A 17,344-nucleotide genomic window follows, 5' to 3' on the forward strand; every position below is an offset into this window, starting at 1 on the left:
AAGAAGCCCCCCCCCAATGCTCCCTTTAAACTTTTCCCCCTTCACCCTTAACCCATGTCCTCTGGTTTTTTTCTCCCCTAGCCTCAGTGGAAAAAGCCTGCTTGCATTCACTCTATCTATACCTATCATAATTTTATATACCTCTATCAAGTCTCCCCCCATTCTTCTACGCTCCAGGGAATAAAGTCCTAACCTATTCAACCTTTCTCTGTAACTCAGTTTATCAAGTCCTAGCAACATCCTTGTAAACCTTCTCTGCACTCTTTCAACCCTATTAATATCTTTCCTGTAATTTGGTGACCAAAACTGCACACAATACTCCAAATTCAGCCTCACCAATGTCTTATACCACTCACCATAACATTCCAACTCTTATACTCAATACTTTGATTTATAAAAGACGATGTACCAAAAGCTCTCTTTACGACCACTCTCTGGGAAAAATCAGTTTCTCTTCATCTCAGTCCTAAATCTTCTCCACTGAATCTTGAGGCAATGTCCCCGAGTTCTAGTCTCACCTACCAATGGAAACAACTTTCCTACTTCTATCTTATTTATCCCTTTCAAAATTTTGAATGTTTCTATAAGATCCCCTCTCATTCTTCGGAATTCCAGAGAGAATAGTCCCAGGCGACTCAATCTCTCCTCATAGGTTAACCCCTTCATCCCTGGAATCAACCTGGTGAACCTCCTCTGCACTGCCTCCAAAGCCCGTATATCCTTCCTCAAATATGGAGACCAGAACTGCACACAGTACTCCAGATACGGCCTCACCAGTACCCTGTATGGTTGCAGCATGACTGTCCTGCTCTTGAATTCAATCACTCTCGTGATGAAGGCCAACATTCCATTTGCCTTAATAAGCTGTTGTACCTGCAAGCCAACTTTTTGCGATTCATAAACAAGCACTCCCAAGTCCCTCTGTACAACAGCATGATGCAATCTTTCACTATATAAGTAAAAACCTGCTCTTCTATTATTCCTTCCCAAGTGAATGATCTCACATTTACCAACATTGTATTCCATCTGCCAGACCTTGGCCCTCTCACTTAACCTATCTATATCCCTCTGTAGACTCTCCACATCCTCTGTACAATTTGCTTTTCCACTCAGTTTAGTGTCATCAGCAAACTTAGCTCCAATTGCCTGCCACATTAGTTCTCCACCCCGCTGCTGCCTTGGTACTGTTAGAGAGGCCCAATGTAAACATAGGGAACAACAACTCACCTTCCATCGAAGAGCATTGCTACCTTCCGCACTTAAATATAGAATTCTGCAACATCAAGGCACTTGATTTCTGTCTGTATTAGTCATCTATCTGTGATTTCAGCTCAACTTGTTTACTGTTTTTGTTTTACTCCTCAACTTTCCCCCTCATGAAATAACAGACATACCAAGCCCAAGCTGCTGGGCATGTTTCCTTACATCTCCTGTTTCTTATCGAGGTTCTTTTATGTATGTCACTAACTGCTCTCAGTCAGTCATTGAACAGATAACATTGTTTAGGGGTCATCTTCATGATTACCCTGGCTTTACCCCCATCGTGGCTATTCCTTCCAAAGCCACCCTCCCTCTCTGGAGCACAACAACCTTTGTCTGTCTCATTCCCAGCAGTTTAACCGAAAATGTTCGCTGTTTCTCGTTCTGCAGATGCAGCCTGACCTGCTGAATATTTCCAGCATTTTCTGCTTTTATTTCAGATTTCTAGCATCTGCAGTTTATTTGATTTTGCTGAGCTTTGGCCAGGTAGAAACAAATAACATAGAACAGTACAGCACATTACAGGCCCTTCGGCCCACAATGTTGTGCTGATCCTCAAACCCTGCCTCCCATATACCCCCCCCACCTTAAATTCCTCCATATACCTGTCTAATAGTCTCTTAAACTTCACTAGTGTATCTGCCTCCACCACTCACTCAGGCAGTGCATTGCACGCAGCAACCACTCTGAGTGAAAAACCTTCCTCTAATATCCCCCTTGAACTTCCCTCTCCTTACCTTAAAGCCATGTCCTCTTGTACTGAGCAGTGGTGCCCTGGGAAAGAGACGCTGGCTGTCCACTCTGTCTATTCCTCCTAATACCTTGTACACCTCTATCATGTCTCCTCTCATCCTCATAAGGCAGTCAAATACTAAACATCAGACCATTGTGAATCATACTTTGTAGATCAACCAGCACAGATAAAGGAATACCATTATTTTGATCCCAAAGATCAGTCTTCTCCTTGTACTTGATAAGTTCATCGTATGTTTTAACTTCATTTCCTCCACATGTTCCTTGGTCAAGGTAAGAGTCATACAACTAAAGCCAGAAGAATATGTTCTGACAACTTCTCAAAAGAAGAATACTTCCTCATGGAAACATAGCTCAAATTTGTAACAATATAGCACAGAAATGCTATTATTATTATTTCCTCTCTTCCAACTCTAAGGCAACAAATATTCTTTACTTGTTACATAAAACGCGCCTGTCCTTTTCAGACACCACTGGTCACTGACCACCAGTCAAGAACATACCCCTCCACCACAATCCTCTATCTTCTACAGCCATGTTCATTTATTATTTTTCAATACGTTAACAGTATGATGGAGTGTAAGTACATGCTTCATAATCCTTGTTAAATGAACATTAACTGTCTACTAGAGAGCTCGTCGAACACTTCTAAGGTGAAATCAGGTCAATGTCCCATCTTTCTTGGTGATACCAGTGACTTTGTACACTAATTATCATGATCAGTTCTCTGTCTTCAATAAGACTTGCCTAAGCCACAAAATAGAATTATTAGAAATATTGCCGCTAGTCATGCTTCCTTAGGCTTACAAATGGGAGACAAGTGAAAACATATCAAGTTCAAACATGAACTAGAGTTAAGAATTTATCTGGAGAACAGTTCAGTTGTACTATTTGCACAATACACTTATACAGGAAAAAAAAATGGTAAATCATGAAAGCATCTCTTACAAGGCTGAAATCCATAAGCAAGTGTAAGACCTACATTAAACATGCAGTGCTTTTTCTCCTCTCAGGGTGATACAAAGCTGGTGCTAATCAATGAGATTCTGCCCAATACTGAGCATTTTTGTTAAATGGAGTAGTCTTCAGGGACTAGAAAAGAAGCAATTTACCATTATGATCAAAATCTAAATGCTTCATGGGATCAGGAGATGTTAAAGACACTAGGTAAAACATTTCAGACTTATGTAGTTGGAAATTGAAAAGGAGTTACTGGAATTTTCAAGCTAATGCTAAATACCAGTAAATGTATTGTTCTTCCAAACAAATTTACAAACATTTTCAGACGACAAGAACTTTTCCAGGATGCCCATTGCAAAATAAATATGAATTAAGCAGCAGCAACTTACCTAGTGATGTGTAATTATGATTGTAGGCGGTGGTGTCATCAAAGTTGGTTATCTCCATTTTCAACTTTCAAAAACAGCCTTCTCTTACTGCAGTACATTACACAGCAATGCACACAGGTTAAATAATTAACTCACACATGCCAAGTTAGTAATTCTTTTGCACTGTTATCAATAAACGTACATACAATTCCCATTACATTTTGCAACACTCCAACTGATCACAATGTACACATTTGTAATTAAAATCAGGCCTTAATTGTGAATTTGAAGTCAACTTGTTCTTTTAGCATTATTTTCATATATTCCATTTTCAAACAGTATTATACAATGTGAAAGCAGTAACAATGAGTGACTATGGAAAGTGTAGCAAAATGTAAGTTATAGATTGAAATGGAGAGAATTAAACTTGTTTAGTACAAGGGTAGAAGCCATATGCATTTTGTAATAGAACTTGGGATTGCTTCAAATAAGCAAATTTAAATATAGTTTGATTGGTCGAACTATGAAATCTGTATTTTTTTAACATATTCAAAGTAAATGTTACTCTCTCAATTGGTACATGGCTACGTGAATATTTCAGTTTTCTTTACACATCGCAAATGCAGCCTGTTGTACATTCATGCCGATTAAATTTTCAGATTAAATAGTTTTAACAGCAAAGCCTAAACGTTTTAGAAGTTGTGTGGCCCTCTCAGAGAAGGTTATATTTCAGGTAGTAATAGCAGATGTAATTATCACCAAAACAATGTGACACATTTATATTTAGACTGCTCAAGAAGATTAGTGTGCTCAATTATGTTTCAATGGCTGCTTCCCTATTTTAGTAAAGGGTTAGATTACTTGAGAATAATTAATTTAGAAACTGCATGCAAAAACCTGAAAATAACAACGGAACTAATCCACAGTCGTCCTGCAATCTAACAGAGGCCCAGAATACAAACGCGATTTGTACAATAATGCAAAAACAACAACTATCCCTAAATGGGTATATGCATAAAGCATTCACGCACTGGACATGCTTTTTATGTGTTTGCAATCAAATTGTGTTAAAACAGGAACTAAAACTTGGGCAAAGACAACACCAAGTGACGAGACAAGCCAAACACAAAGCTGCAAACAAGACATCACCGTGAATATTTTCTCAATCAACTTATTTATTGCAAACCTGCACGTTTTGCTCGTGTTCTGAAATCTGTCAATATCCAACGCAGATCATCCATACTGATTTAAAATTTCTCTCTGACGGCACTGTCGCAAAGTGTATACAATGCAATAAAGTTTTTTCGAGGATCCGAGTTAAGTTTCGCGTTTAGGTGGCATCTTTTTGAGTTTTAGTTTCGTGACGCGGCATTAACCCAGTTTGATTGGGTGACTGTCGTAGTGCAGCCCGGTTCACAGCAATGTTGGTTTCCGGCCGTAAAGCAGATTACGCGTTGCTAGGTGTCTGCGGCGGGGCTGCTCTGCCTCTGCCCGGCCATGGGCCCTACCTTCATCCTCGGCGTTTTCTTGTCTACTGCCGGCTTTCTCCTCCGACAATCCGCGGTCTCCGCGTTGCAGGAGGTCACTGATGAGCTTTTCGGGTCGGAGGCAAGGGGAACCGTGGCTGCTTTCGGAGACTTTAACTCGGATAAACAAACCGACATCTTTCTAATCAGAGAAAGTGAGTAGCTCTAAGCAGCCTCTGCATCTTATTGTTCTACTAAAGATGCCAGATTAATAGGGTATACTCATGTTCATTTATATGTATTGTTACCGTAAAATCTCTTGAGTTCTACAGAAATTCCAAGGCTGATTGTATTTCTTGTTGATTTATTAATTAACAAGGTGTGGTTTAAGCATTGTCTACGTTACAATATTCAAAGAAGGAATGTAGAGGTTACATTATAGTTAAAAGTACTTCTGTGAAATAGTTAAAGTATATGTTTGTTTATTTCAATTGTGATAGGTGAATAGTGTAAGCATTGTTCAACTCTGAGCCCTGATACTAACCTGCTATGATCATGACCTGGTCCCCCAAAGTGATGGCATCAGATTCCTTCCTGCCTCTGTAAATCGATCCAAATTTGACTGGCTTATTAGTACTTTGTTAAATATTTTTAAACTAATATTTCAAAATTATTTATTTACTGTAAGTACACCTGTGGTTATATAGCCAAGCATCTAAATTCAGCAATTTCAGGTAATGAGAAGCATCATGCAATGTCTTGGAGAATCTTTAGCTTGCACATAACTTTAAATTCATACTAAATATGGTATGTTTTAGTACAAACACTGGAGCAGTGTACTGAATTTGAGTCCATTTTCTACAGATGCGAGTTTGAATCCCACCATTTTTTTTCTCAGGAGGGAATTTGTTATTCTGGCTTCTGAGATTCCTGACTCACCTCTGATATGACCAATGAGCTGCTCATTTCAAGGTGCAACTAGACATTGGAGTTTAATTCTGGCTTTAACAATAGTGGACAATGCTGGATAAATAACAGGGAATGCTCAGTGACTAAGTGATCCAGGAAAAAATGGGAAAAAGATGTTTGCAAATAAGTAACTTGTTTTGCCAAGGTTGCTATGCTGTAATTTTCAGTATGCTGTTGGATAATATCTAATTTATTATAACAGGAAGAAGTAAATTCTGAAGATGATTCCAAAACTTATGTTTTGATGTTGTAATTCTGCGGGCACTCTGAACAAAAAGCCAATCTCTTAGTTATAAACTTCGATTCATGCAGAAATATACAGATTATGAGTAGGTTCAATAGTTTGCTTAATGCCTTGAGCACAAAGGTTGGTATCATATCACAATGGATAGAACTGCGGCTTCACAATTACAGCACACTGGATCCAGTATGGAAACTTGGATCCTGTTTCTGGAGTTTTTATTTTCTCTCAAACCATGTGAATTCTCTCCAGGTGCTCAAAGTTTCCTCTTGTATCTCAAAGACATGGATTAGTAGGTAAATTGACCTTGTAAATTCCCCCTTGTGTATAAACAAATGGTAGAATCGATGGGCTGATGGGAACAAGGAGAGAGTAAAATGGGATTAGTATGAGTGCTGAATGTTTGGTAAGCATCTGGTTAGCTGAAGACCCTGCTTCCATGCTTTGTGACAATGTAAGTATCTTTGATGATTCAGTTACCAGTTGTAAACAATGTCAGGAATCACAGAATAGTTACAGCACAAGAGCAAGCTAAATGGCCCATTGAGTGCATACAGGGCCTGTTTAAGAGTAATTAGTTTGTCCCTTTCTCTATTCTTTTTCCTTTTCCTTTTTACTTAACCATTTCTCTTTTGAATGCCACATTTGAATCAATCTCCACAAACCATCTGTGCAGTGCATTTGGATCCAAAGTATTGGATGTGTTTTAGATTATCTTCTTGTCACTTAGTCTTTTGGTTCCTGCAGTTTCCTGCAATTATTCTAAGCAGAATTTTAAATATTTCATAGAACAGACACAGGAACAGGCCATTTCACCCACAATGTTGTGCCAAACCAGCTAAAAAGCAAATCAAAAACACCCAAACACTAATTCATCCTACCTGAACTATGTCCATATCCCTCCATCTTCCTTATATCCATGTGCCATATCCAAAGATCTCTTAAAAGCCTCTAATGTATTTGCCTTCACCACCATACCAGGCAGCACATTCTTGGTATCCACAACTCTACGAGTAAGAAACTTACCTCTCACATCCTCTTGAACCTACCATCTCTCACCTTCGATGCACACCCTCTGGTATTAGACATTTCAGCCCTGGGAAACAGATACTCCCTGTCCACTTTATCTACGCCTCTCATAATTTTGGAAACCTCTGTCAGAGCTCTCCTCAATCTCCAATGCTCCAGAGAAAACAATTCAAGTTTATCCATCCTCTTGTGATAGCTCATGCCCTATAAACCAGGGAACATCCTGACAAATCAAATTAAGAGAATCAGCTTGGACTGGAGGACTTCAGTTAAGCAAGGATTGGATAGGCTAGAATTGTTCTTACTGGCATGTAAGAGGCAGAGAGTTGACCTTAAAGAAGTTCATACTATTGCGAGGAGCATAGAGTAGAAAGTCAGTCTTTGTCCAAGGGTAGGGAAACTTAAAACTAAAATAAAACTTAAATAAGGTTTAAAGTTAGAAGAAAAATATTTAAAGACTATTTGAAGGATAAACTTCTCATAAAAAACATAATTAGTATCTAGAATGGTCTATCAGAGGAAGTAGTGGAGACAAGTATAATCATAGTATTTAAAAGACATTTCAACAGATACATGGACAGGGAAGGAATAGAGGGATATGAACCTAATGCAGGAAAATGGGATAACATTAAGTAGTTGATATGAATGAGTCAGGCTGAAAGGCCTGTTCTGTACTATTTGATTGATATTCCCCTCACAAGGAGAACAATCTTTTTCTCTCATTTGTCCGGATAACTGGTCCTTCATCTCTAAGTCTTCCAGTAGATTTACACCCCCATTTTTCTCTAAAGTATGATATCAGATCTGAATGCAATATTCTGATTTTTAGCCAAACCCAACTCCAATGCCTAAAGTTCAAATTTATTATCAAACTAACTATTTGTATCATGTATAACATTAAGGTCCATCTTTTTACTGGCACTCACAGAACAAACACAATAGAATACACTAAAGCGCGCGCACACATGCGCACGCATGCCTTCCACTTATCCAATTTGCAAAAGAGGACAAATTGAGCAAGTAGTGATTTTAAAAATAAGTAGACAAAAAAAAACACATGGAACATGAACTGTAGAGTCCCCAAAAGTGAGTCCACAGCTGTGGAGCCCTTTCAGTACCAGGTGAGTGTAGCCCATCTCAGAGCCTGATGGTTGCAGGGCTACAACTGCTCCCGAACCTAGCAGCAGGCCCCTGCACCTCCCACTGACGATAGTAGTGAGAAGAGAGGGAGCCAGGTCGAATGCAGGCAGATGGTGCCGATCACCTGTTTGTGTTCCACTCTTGACCTCACCAATTTTCATCTTGCTTGATGCTTTAATCCAGGGGTCAGCAACCTTTACCACTGAAAGAGCCACTTGGACCCGTTTCCCACAGAAAAGAAAACACTGGGAGCCGCAAAACCCGTTTGACATTTAAAATGAAATAACACTGCATACAACGTTTTTTTTTGCCTTTATGCTATGTATAAACAAACTATAATGTGTTGCATTTATGAAATTGATGAACTCCTGCAGAGAAAACGAAATTACATTTCTGCATGCAACAAAAACATTTTGAACTCCGAAAAAAAGACGTTGGGTTGAAAGTTACTTTTAAGTAAAATATTCAATGTCTATTTGAGTCCTTCTTGTATTTATGAAAAACGCCGAACTTAAATTTTCCGCCAGCAGCAAACCAAAAATAACGTCAGCCAGCTGTCATCCTGAAAAATGAAAGGACTATTTCACTGAACTATGAAAAAATATGAATATAAGTAAAATAATAGGCAATTAAAATATTTATCATACTTGGTTAATGGGATTTCTGCTCCTGGACCTCAGCGCACAGCGTCTGCACATCAGGCCTGTATGATGTCACCTTCATCTTTACACAGGATCGCAAGCTGTCATCTGTGAGGTTTTCAATATCACTCCATTTGTGTTTCTGAGCAAGAACGGCCTTCTGACGGGCAACATCTTCAAGGTCTGCTGTCAAGCGTCTAAACTTGGACACCCATATGTCTTTGTCGGCTATGTCGGCCAGTTCCATCTCAAGATCAGGTTGACTCACACCTGCCAATGCAGTCGTATTCAGTAGGGAAGGATCGATGCTTAAGGGAGTGACCGGGAAGGATAATGTGTTTTTTTCCTCTCTGAACTCACAGAAGCGTTTCCCAAACGATGTTTGCATTGCGATGATTGCAGAATGTAAATACTCCGAAATTATCATGTCGTGACCTTGTTTGAACTCTCTCAAATTGGGGAAGTGAGACAAAGTGCCTTTCTGTAAATCTCTGGCAAGCACTGTCAACTTGCGCTCGAATGCCAAAACATCCTCCAACATGTGCAGGGCTGTACGTCCTTTCCCCTGAAGAGCTGTGTTCAGCGTGTTCAGGTGCGCTGTCATGTCTACCATGAAGTGTAGCTTTTCCAGCCACTCTGGCTGTTCCAGCTCAGGAAAGGTGAGCCCTTTGCTGCCCAGGAAAGTTTTCACTTCTTCCAGACACGCGACAAAGCGTTTCAGCACCTTCCGTCTGGACAGCCAGCGATTAAAAACACGTTGTAGCGGTGTCAGTAAACTGCAGTCAAAGATAGCTTTATTCGAACTAAACAGCCTTGCTTTTAAGCCTCCCTCAACCCAGCCCCCATGGACGCAGATGCTGCAAAAGACGCATACTCACAAACCCCCGTAGGCTATCTCCCTTAGCCGGAATGCCGGCTAATTGTGAGCCGTTTCGGATGTGGCAGGAAATGTACAAGATCACCATAATTACATTTCAAAAGCTAACAAACTAACATAAAATACATTTTAATTAAATACTGACCAATTATTTCCCAAAGCCACAGGGAGCCGCAGCACAGAGGTGAAAGAGCCACAAATGGCTCGGGAGCCGCAGGTTGCCGACCCCCGCTTTAATCAGTGTGGAGTAATGGAGCCAACCACTGGTTTGTCTTCCACTATCAGGCCTTGATGCATTGTCCAAACCCAGTGATGGACACCCCAGCTGTACCTGCACTTTCGAATCTAGTTCGCTGAAACCCCTAGGAAATGGCAAAAGTGCCAGATCATTTTGTTCTAAAGTAATCTTTAAAAGGGAAATTACAGTCTGCAGACTGAAGCAATTGCAGTTCAGAAGATGGAAGTATATTTACTAAAGTATCTAGTAGTTTTATGAGCTTCATGCAAAATGCCACCATTGATTGCCAGTATAATTTTGGAAACCGGTGTCTTATAAACGTTCATCACAATTTCTTTGCTCCCCTTTTCAAAGTTTCTGTTTATAAGCTTGTGTGTGCTTTCTTAAATCACTTTTCCCTGCCACACATGTTGATGCATGAAGTATCTATATACTATTAAAACTCTCATACTCTGTTTGTCAGTTTGTGACCTCCAATTAGCACAAATGGTGCATTACAGCAGCACTATTTTTGGCTAAATCGACTTTAAGTGCGCTAACTTACAGAATGCAGGCAAAGTTCAGAGTTATATATTTGTATAAAATTGCTCACTTGGCAAAATCAACAGCCCCACTTTCACCCAAGAGCTGAAGTCCGCCATGATATAAACTGTGCACGGCCAGCTACAGAAGTGACTCACGATGCTCACAGCAGTGACACCAACCAGAGCAAAAGGGTAGGGCAGCTCTATTTCGAGCGGTCACATTCTGCTAATCACCATCAGCAAGTGCAGGATTGAGACAGATCTAACTGCCACCGATGAATAAGAGATAATTAACTCTTATTGTAATGATGTTCTTCGAGGCACCCATCAAATCCTTTGCTGCAGCCAAAGGACAGCAGTGACTATATCACCTCCATTTAGGAGAGCACCAACCACGTCATCAAGAATAATCAGCATCCTTGAGGCTTTGGTGTTACTGCTTCGTATCTTCTATCCAGCATTAGGGTAAAAAAAAATGGTCAGCCTAATTATGCCGTGTGGAAAGAAAAGGAGAACATTATGGTCAAGAGATGACACCAAATGTCGTCGGGAAGTGGCAAGGAGGGAGAGAACAAGAGCCGGATAAGGCCATGGCCACACGACTCCAGGATCAGAGTCAGGACAAAAAAGATGAGAGAACTCTGAAAGGGAAAAATAGAAATATTAAAGATGGAAATAGAGCTGTTTCTGAAGATGCAAGCAAAGGAGTCGCCGTTAGGTGCCATTGTCTCTCCTAAACGCCACCTTCTTTTAGTATGTCACCAAAGAGTCTTGCAAATTTCTAGAGGTGTACACGTAAAGCATTCTGACTGGTTGTATTGTCGTCTGGTGAGGAGGGGCCACTGCTAAGTCAACTCCATCATGGGCACAAGGCTCCCCAGCATCCATGTTTGATCCGACTGTCTAATTTTAATTGTCATTTCCTTTGCAATTTAACAGTTAATTATCTGCTTGTATTTTAAGTGGTTTTCATATGCATAACAGTTTTGTATGCCTCATCTGGCTATACAAGGTGTAATTCTGAAGCATATTTGTACTTTCATTAAGTGAATGAATACTTTGGTTAATTTTACTGCAACATTGAATACATATTTTCTAATTGGTTGTCTCTTGTCTATGGATTTGAATGGAATTTCCTTATTTCTGAGTATAAAAGTAGCAGTTTTATGCTTGGCACCTTGTTTAGTTTCTCTCTCTTTCAATTAGTAAGACCCTCTGTCAATGTTCTGTTCCAGTTCGCTTCATTCTGTGAACTTCTAATAAAACCATACTGAAGCAACAAGTCTTATGCCTCATTCTTGACTTCTAAATGAACATTGGATTTGAACACCAGAATCCAAAACCTAGGATATGTCCTCTTTTCATTGCTACCATCAAGAAGGAGAAGCAGGAGCCTAAAGACATGCACTCAATGGTTCAGGAGCAGCGTTTTCTCTTCTGCTGTCAGATTTCTGAATGGACAGTGAACCCTTGAGCACTTTTTTTGGCTCTTTTTGCACTAATTTTTATATATATTTATTGTAATTTATAGTTTTTATTATGTATTGCCATGTACTGTTGCCACAAAACAAATTTCATGACATATGCCTGTGATATTAAACCTGATTATGATTCTGATTTTGAACCTACTAGCTAGTTTATATTATTTAGCATTATTACTTTGTCCAGAGCTTACAATATCTCCAGGTTTTTTTGCATACGAATTTGGAACTTGTGCCCTGTATGTCCAAGTAATTAGTGACAACTATAGTCATGGTCCCAATTGCCATGAAAGAACATTATAAACTTCTCACCAGTCTTATCAAGCAACTATTCATAATTATCCTCTTTCATCATTTAGCCACATTGTTCTGAGCCCTTATCTCCATCAGCTTTAATTTTGATGATTAGTCTTTGATATTTCCCTTTAATAATTTCCTAGAACAGCACAGTATAGGCCCTTTGGCCTCCGTATGATATTGTGCTGACCTATATAAGCCCATTCCACGATCAATCTATCCCTTCCCTCCTACACAACCCAAAACCCTCCATTCCTCCTGCATCCATGCTCCCATCTAAGAATCTTTTAAATATCCCTATTGTATCCGTCTCTATCTCACTCCACAGCAAGCACCTATCACTGTGGTTATTTTTTTCTAAAAAAACTACCTTTGATATCTCCCTTAAACTTTCCTTAACTCATCTTAAACTAATGCCCTCTGTTACTGGTCATTGCTGTCCTGAATAAGAGACACTGGCTGTCCACTCTATCTATGCCTCATAATTCTATTGTCTCTCCTTAAAGTTGAGGTTGATAGATTTTTGATTAACAAAGGTGCCAAAGATTATGAGGAGAAGGCAGGAAAATTGGGTTGGGAAGGAAAATAAATCAGCTATGATTGAATGGTGGAGCAGACTCAATGAACTAAATGGCCTAATTCTGCTTCTATGTCTTAGGGTGTAATACACCATTATCAAATCACCTTTCACCTTCTTAACTCCAAAAAGAAAACCCTTAGCTCGCTTAACCTTTCTTCATAAGACTTGCTCTCTCATTCAGGTAGCATTCTGGTGTATTCCATTGTGCCCTATCTGATGCTTCCACATCCTTCCTATAATGAGGTGGAGAGAACTGTTCATGGTACTCCAAGTACATTCTAAACAGATTTCTATATAACTGCAATGTTCCTTTTCAAATTCACATAGATCAGATTAACTAGACTTCTCTATTAACCCCTCATCAAAAACTCTTATAAAGTTAGACAAACATAATTTGGCAAAAACAATGCTGTCTTTCCCTAAGTAATCTGCACTTGTCCAATTGGTTGATAATCCTATCCCGAATTATCATTTCCAGACGTTTCCCTTCTGTTAACTGACTGTTTACTGTGTTTATCCTTGCATCCTTTCTTGAACTAGGGTGAAAATTTAAAATAATTACAAAAGTGTATTTAAAAAATGGCAATTGACAATATTAATATTAATAATGGATGGTCCTGGTCTCATGGGTTCCAACAGAGATTATCTTTATGTTTGTGGCACACAGTGTGAAATGAGCCAGAAATCTATTGCTGTTGCTCTTGCACATGATTCAAGTTCAAATTTAATTGTCATTCAACCAGACACATAAATACAGCCAAACATAACAGCATTCCTCTAGGGTCAAGGTACAAAACAAAACCACGGCCACACACAGTGCATATAATTACGATTTCAGAAAAACGTATGGTTACAAAAAATATGTATACAATAGATAATATAACCCAAGTCCCTGAGAGTCATGGTCTGCAGATTGATTGTGCATGGATGTTGTCCCAGCACCACATTCCTGGAAGAACAACCTATTGCAATTCTTCATATCACACATTGGAACACAATCCAGTTTGTTTTCCACCGACCGAACACTGGATGACACCACCGACAGAAGGGTCCAGCCTCCAACCCTGCGCGGAATGCAGCAGCACACAGCCGCTTCTGGCATCTCCTTCCTCAGCAACCACAACAGGTGACACCAAGTCCTGAATGAGGCCTGGTCTGCTCTACTACAGAGATCCAGCTCCCCCACCATTGGTCTCGCCAATGCACCAGTGAAACAGACTCAAAGCATTCTAAGTTACCAATGTCCAACAGTGTGTTGCGGTTACAACAAAAATTCCTTAAGACAGTCACCTCTGTCCAATAGACAGCGCTTCGTGCCCCACTGCTTATACCTTCCTTCCTGGGTTGCTAAAGAACAACCATCTTCAGCTGCTTCATCAATGATCTTCCTTCCATCATAATGTCAGAAGTGGGGATGTTCGCAGGTGGCTGCACAACCTTCTGCACCACTTGTTACTCCTCAGATAATGAAACAGTTCATACCCAAATGCAGCAGGACATGGACAATATCCAGGCTTGGTCTGACAGGTGGCAAATAACATTCAAGCCATGCATGTGCCAGGCAATGGCCATCTCCAACAAGAGAGGCTCTAACCGTCGTCCCTTGACATTTAGTGGCATCACCATCACTGAATTCCCTTGTATCAACATCCTGGGGGTTTCCATTGATAGAAAATTGAACTGGTCTAGCCATCTAAACACTGTGGCTACCAGAGCAGGTCAAAAGCTAGGAATCCTGCGGCCTGTAACTCACCTCCTGACTCCGCAAAGCCTGTCCACCATCTACAAGGCTCAGGTCAGAAGTGTAATGGAATACTCGCCACTCGCCTGATGAGTGCAGCTCCATCAGCACTCAAGAAGCTTGACACCATTCAGTACAAAGCAGCCTACTTGATTGGTATCCCTTCCACAAGCATCTAATCCCTCCACCATTGACAAACAGTTGCAACAGTGTATACTATTAACAAGGTGCATTGCAACAACACATTAAAGTTCCTAAGGCAGTACCTTCCAGACCCACAACCACTACCATCTAGAAGGACGAGAACAGCAGTTACTTGAGATCACCACCACTTGGAAATCCCCCTCCAAGTCACTCACCATCCTGACTTGGAAACATTGCCGTTCCTTCAATGTTCAAGGTGAAAATCATGGAATTCCCTCCCTAACAGCACTGTGGGCGTACCTACACCTCAGGGACTGCAGCGGCTCATCACCACCTTCTCAAGGGCAACTACGGATGGGCAATAAATGCTGGGCTAGCTGGCGATGCCCACATCCCATAAAATGAATAAATAAAGGAAGAAGCAGGCTGCAACACCGTATGCAGCCATTCCAGCTCCATCACCATCCTGCAAATTGTTGGTGGGGTTGACCTACAATATTTGATATCCTTGATAACCAGAAGTGTCTTGCGGTCATGAAAAATAAGTAAAGGATGAATGATCACAACTTTGATTGGATCCAGCAAGGCCATTGCATTTGAGCACATAGCCATCTTACTGGTATATAGTAACTTGTACTGTAAAAAAATTATCAGTAATATAATTTTGAGTATGGGGAATGAATAGTCACTGAATAAATTGCATCCAGTCAAATTATTATGTATTTGCCTTGGCTTTGAATAATTTATCAAACATTGTTGGTAAGCCAAAAATTGGTGATCAACTTAAAATTTCAAATTCTGGTAGTTTTAAACTACACCCACATGTTTGCTACTGTATGTCTACTAAGAGTTTTGTCAGATTAAAAGGCACTTGGTTATTTGTTTGATTGGAAAATAAATAGTGTACTTCAATTAACGAAGAGTACATCTGTGTTGCTCATATTCAACATGACCCAATCCTTGTGCATTAGATGCTTTGCAGTACTGTAGACCTTGGTCATTACTTCTTAAAACCATAAGACATAGGAGCAGAATTAGGCCATTTGGCCCATCGAGTCTGCGCCACCATTTAATCATGGCTGATCCTTTATTTTTCTCCTCCTCGACCCTACTTGCTAACCTTCTCTCCGTAATCTTTGATGCCATGTCCAATCAAGAATCTATCAATCTTTGCATTAAATACACCCACCGACCTGGCCTCCACAGCTGCACATGGCAGCAAGTTCCACAAATTCACCACCTTCTGGCTAAAGAAATCTCTCGGCATCTGTTTTCGATGGATGCCCCTCTATCCTGAGGTTGTACATCCTTGTCCTAGACTTTCCCACCATAGGAAACATCCTTCCATATCTACTCTGTCTAGGTCTTTCAACATTCAAAGAGATTCCCCCTTCATCCTTTTGAATTCCAGCGAGTACAAATCCAGATGATAACCATTTCATTTCCAGAATCATCCTTGTGAACCTCCTCTGGACCCTCTCTAATGCCAGCACATCTTTTCTTAGATGAGGGGCCCAAAACTGTTCACAATACTCAAGGTGAGGCCTCACCAGTGCCTTATAAAGCCTCAGGATCACATCCCTGCTCTTGTATTCTAGACCTCTTGACATGAGTGCTAACATTGCATTTGCCTTCCTCATCACCAATTCAACCTGCAAGTTAATCTTTAGGGTGGTCTGCACAAGGACTCCCAAGTTAGTTTACGTCTCAGATTTTTGGATTTTCACCCCATTTAGAAAATAGTACTCACATTTATTTCTACTAGCAAAGTGCATGACCATGCATTTTCCAACATTATAATTCATTTCCCGCTTTCTTGCCATTTTCCTAATCTGTCCAAGTCCTTCTGCTTCCTACCTGTTTCCTCAACACTACCTGCCCCTCCACCAACCTTCGTATCATCTGCAAACTTGATAAAAAGCAATCTATTTCATCTAAATCATTTATATACATCATAAAAAGAAGCAGTCCCAACACTGACTCCTGCGGAGCACCACTTGTCAGTGGCAGGCAACCAGATGAGGATCCTTTTAATTCCCACTCGCTGCCTTCTTCCAATCAGCCAATGCTGTAACCATGTTAGTAACTTTCCTGGAATACCATGGGCTCTTAACTTGGGAAGCAGCCTCATGTGGCACCTTGTCAAAGGCCTTCTGAAAATCCAAATATACCACATCCACTGCATCACCTTTATCTATCCTACTTGTAATCTTCTCAAAGAATTTCAACAGGTTCATCAGGCAGGATTTTCCCCAAGGAAATCATTTTTTTAATTATTATTGTTTTATTAATGCATTTTCTACAACACTACAAATAAAAAACCCCAAAACAAAGTAGAAAATTAATACAGTGCAAGATAAACATACAATAATATAATACAAAAAAAATTGAGAAAGCACCCAAATTGAAGTCATGTATCCTCCCCAAGCACCACAACAAAAAAAACTCCAGACCAACCAAGACAAAATGTAGAGAATATAAATCAGGACATTCAAACCCCCAAATCTGTAAATACACTTGAAAACAGAAGATGATAATGCCTACTACCAAAAAAAAGAGCTGAAAGCAAGGGACTGAAAAAAAAAACTTGAGGAAAATTATGAAAATACTCAATAAAAGGGTCCCAGACCTTATG

General features: G+C 40.0%; 2 protein-coding genes across 6 annotated transcripts in view; one reads left to right on the plus strand and one right to left on the minus strand.

Annotated features, from left to right (window-relative positions):
• The window catches only part of phkb (phosphorylase kinase, beta), a 291,164-nt gene extending 286,443 nt beyond the window's left edge, over positions 1-4,721 (minus strand). The window contains exons 1-2 of one of the 4 annotated variants that reach the window (XM_059992920.1): positions 4,528-4,666; positions 3,363-3,449 (exon numbers count right to left, since the gene is read on the minus strand). In XM_059992920.1, coding sequence (XP_059848903.1) covers positions 3,363-3,420 — 58 coding nt within the window. In that variant the 5' untranslated portion in view covers positions 3,421-3,449; positions 4,528-4,666. Of the gene's footprint in view, positions 1-3,362; positions 3,450-4,527 lie in introns of all 4 variants that reach the window. The other 3 variants (XM_059992919.1, XM_059992922.1, XM_059992921.1) reach the window with 3 other exon arrangements.
• A 59-nt stretch (positions 4,722-4,780) lies between these two features.
• itfg1 (integrin alpha FG-GAP repeat containing 1) overlaps positions 4,781-17,344 on the plus strand; it is a 246,169-nt gene continuing 233,605 nt past the window's right edge. For both annotated transcript variants that reach the window (XM_059992924.1, XM_059992925.1), the window contains exon 1: positions 4,781-5,022. In XM_059992924.1, coding sequence (XP_059848907.1) covers positions 4,839-5,022 — 184 coding nt within the window. In that variant the 5' untranslated portion in view covers positions 4,781-4,838. The remainder of the gene's footprint in view (positions 5,023-17,344) is intronic.

The sequence above is a fragment of the Hypanus sabinus genome, chromosome 17 (genome assembly GCF_030144855.1).
Source record: "Hypanus sabinus isolate sHypSab1 chromosome 17, sHypSab1.hap1, whole genome shotgun sequence".
Classification (NCBI taxonomy): domain Eukaryota; kingdom Metazoa; phylum Chordata; class Chondrichthyes; order Myliobatiformes; family Dasyatidae; genus Hypanus; species Hypanus sabinus.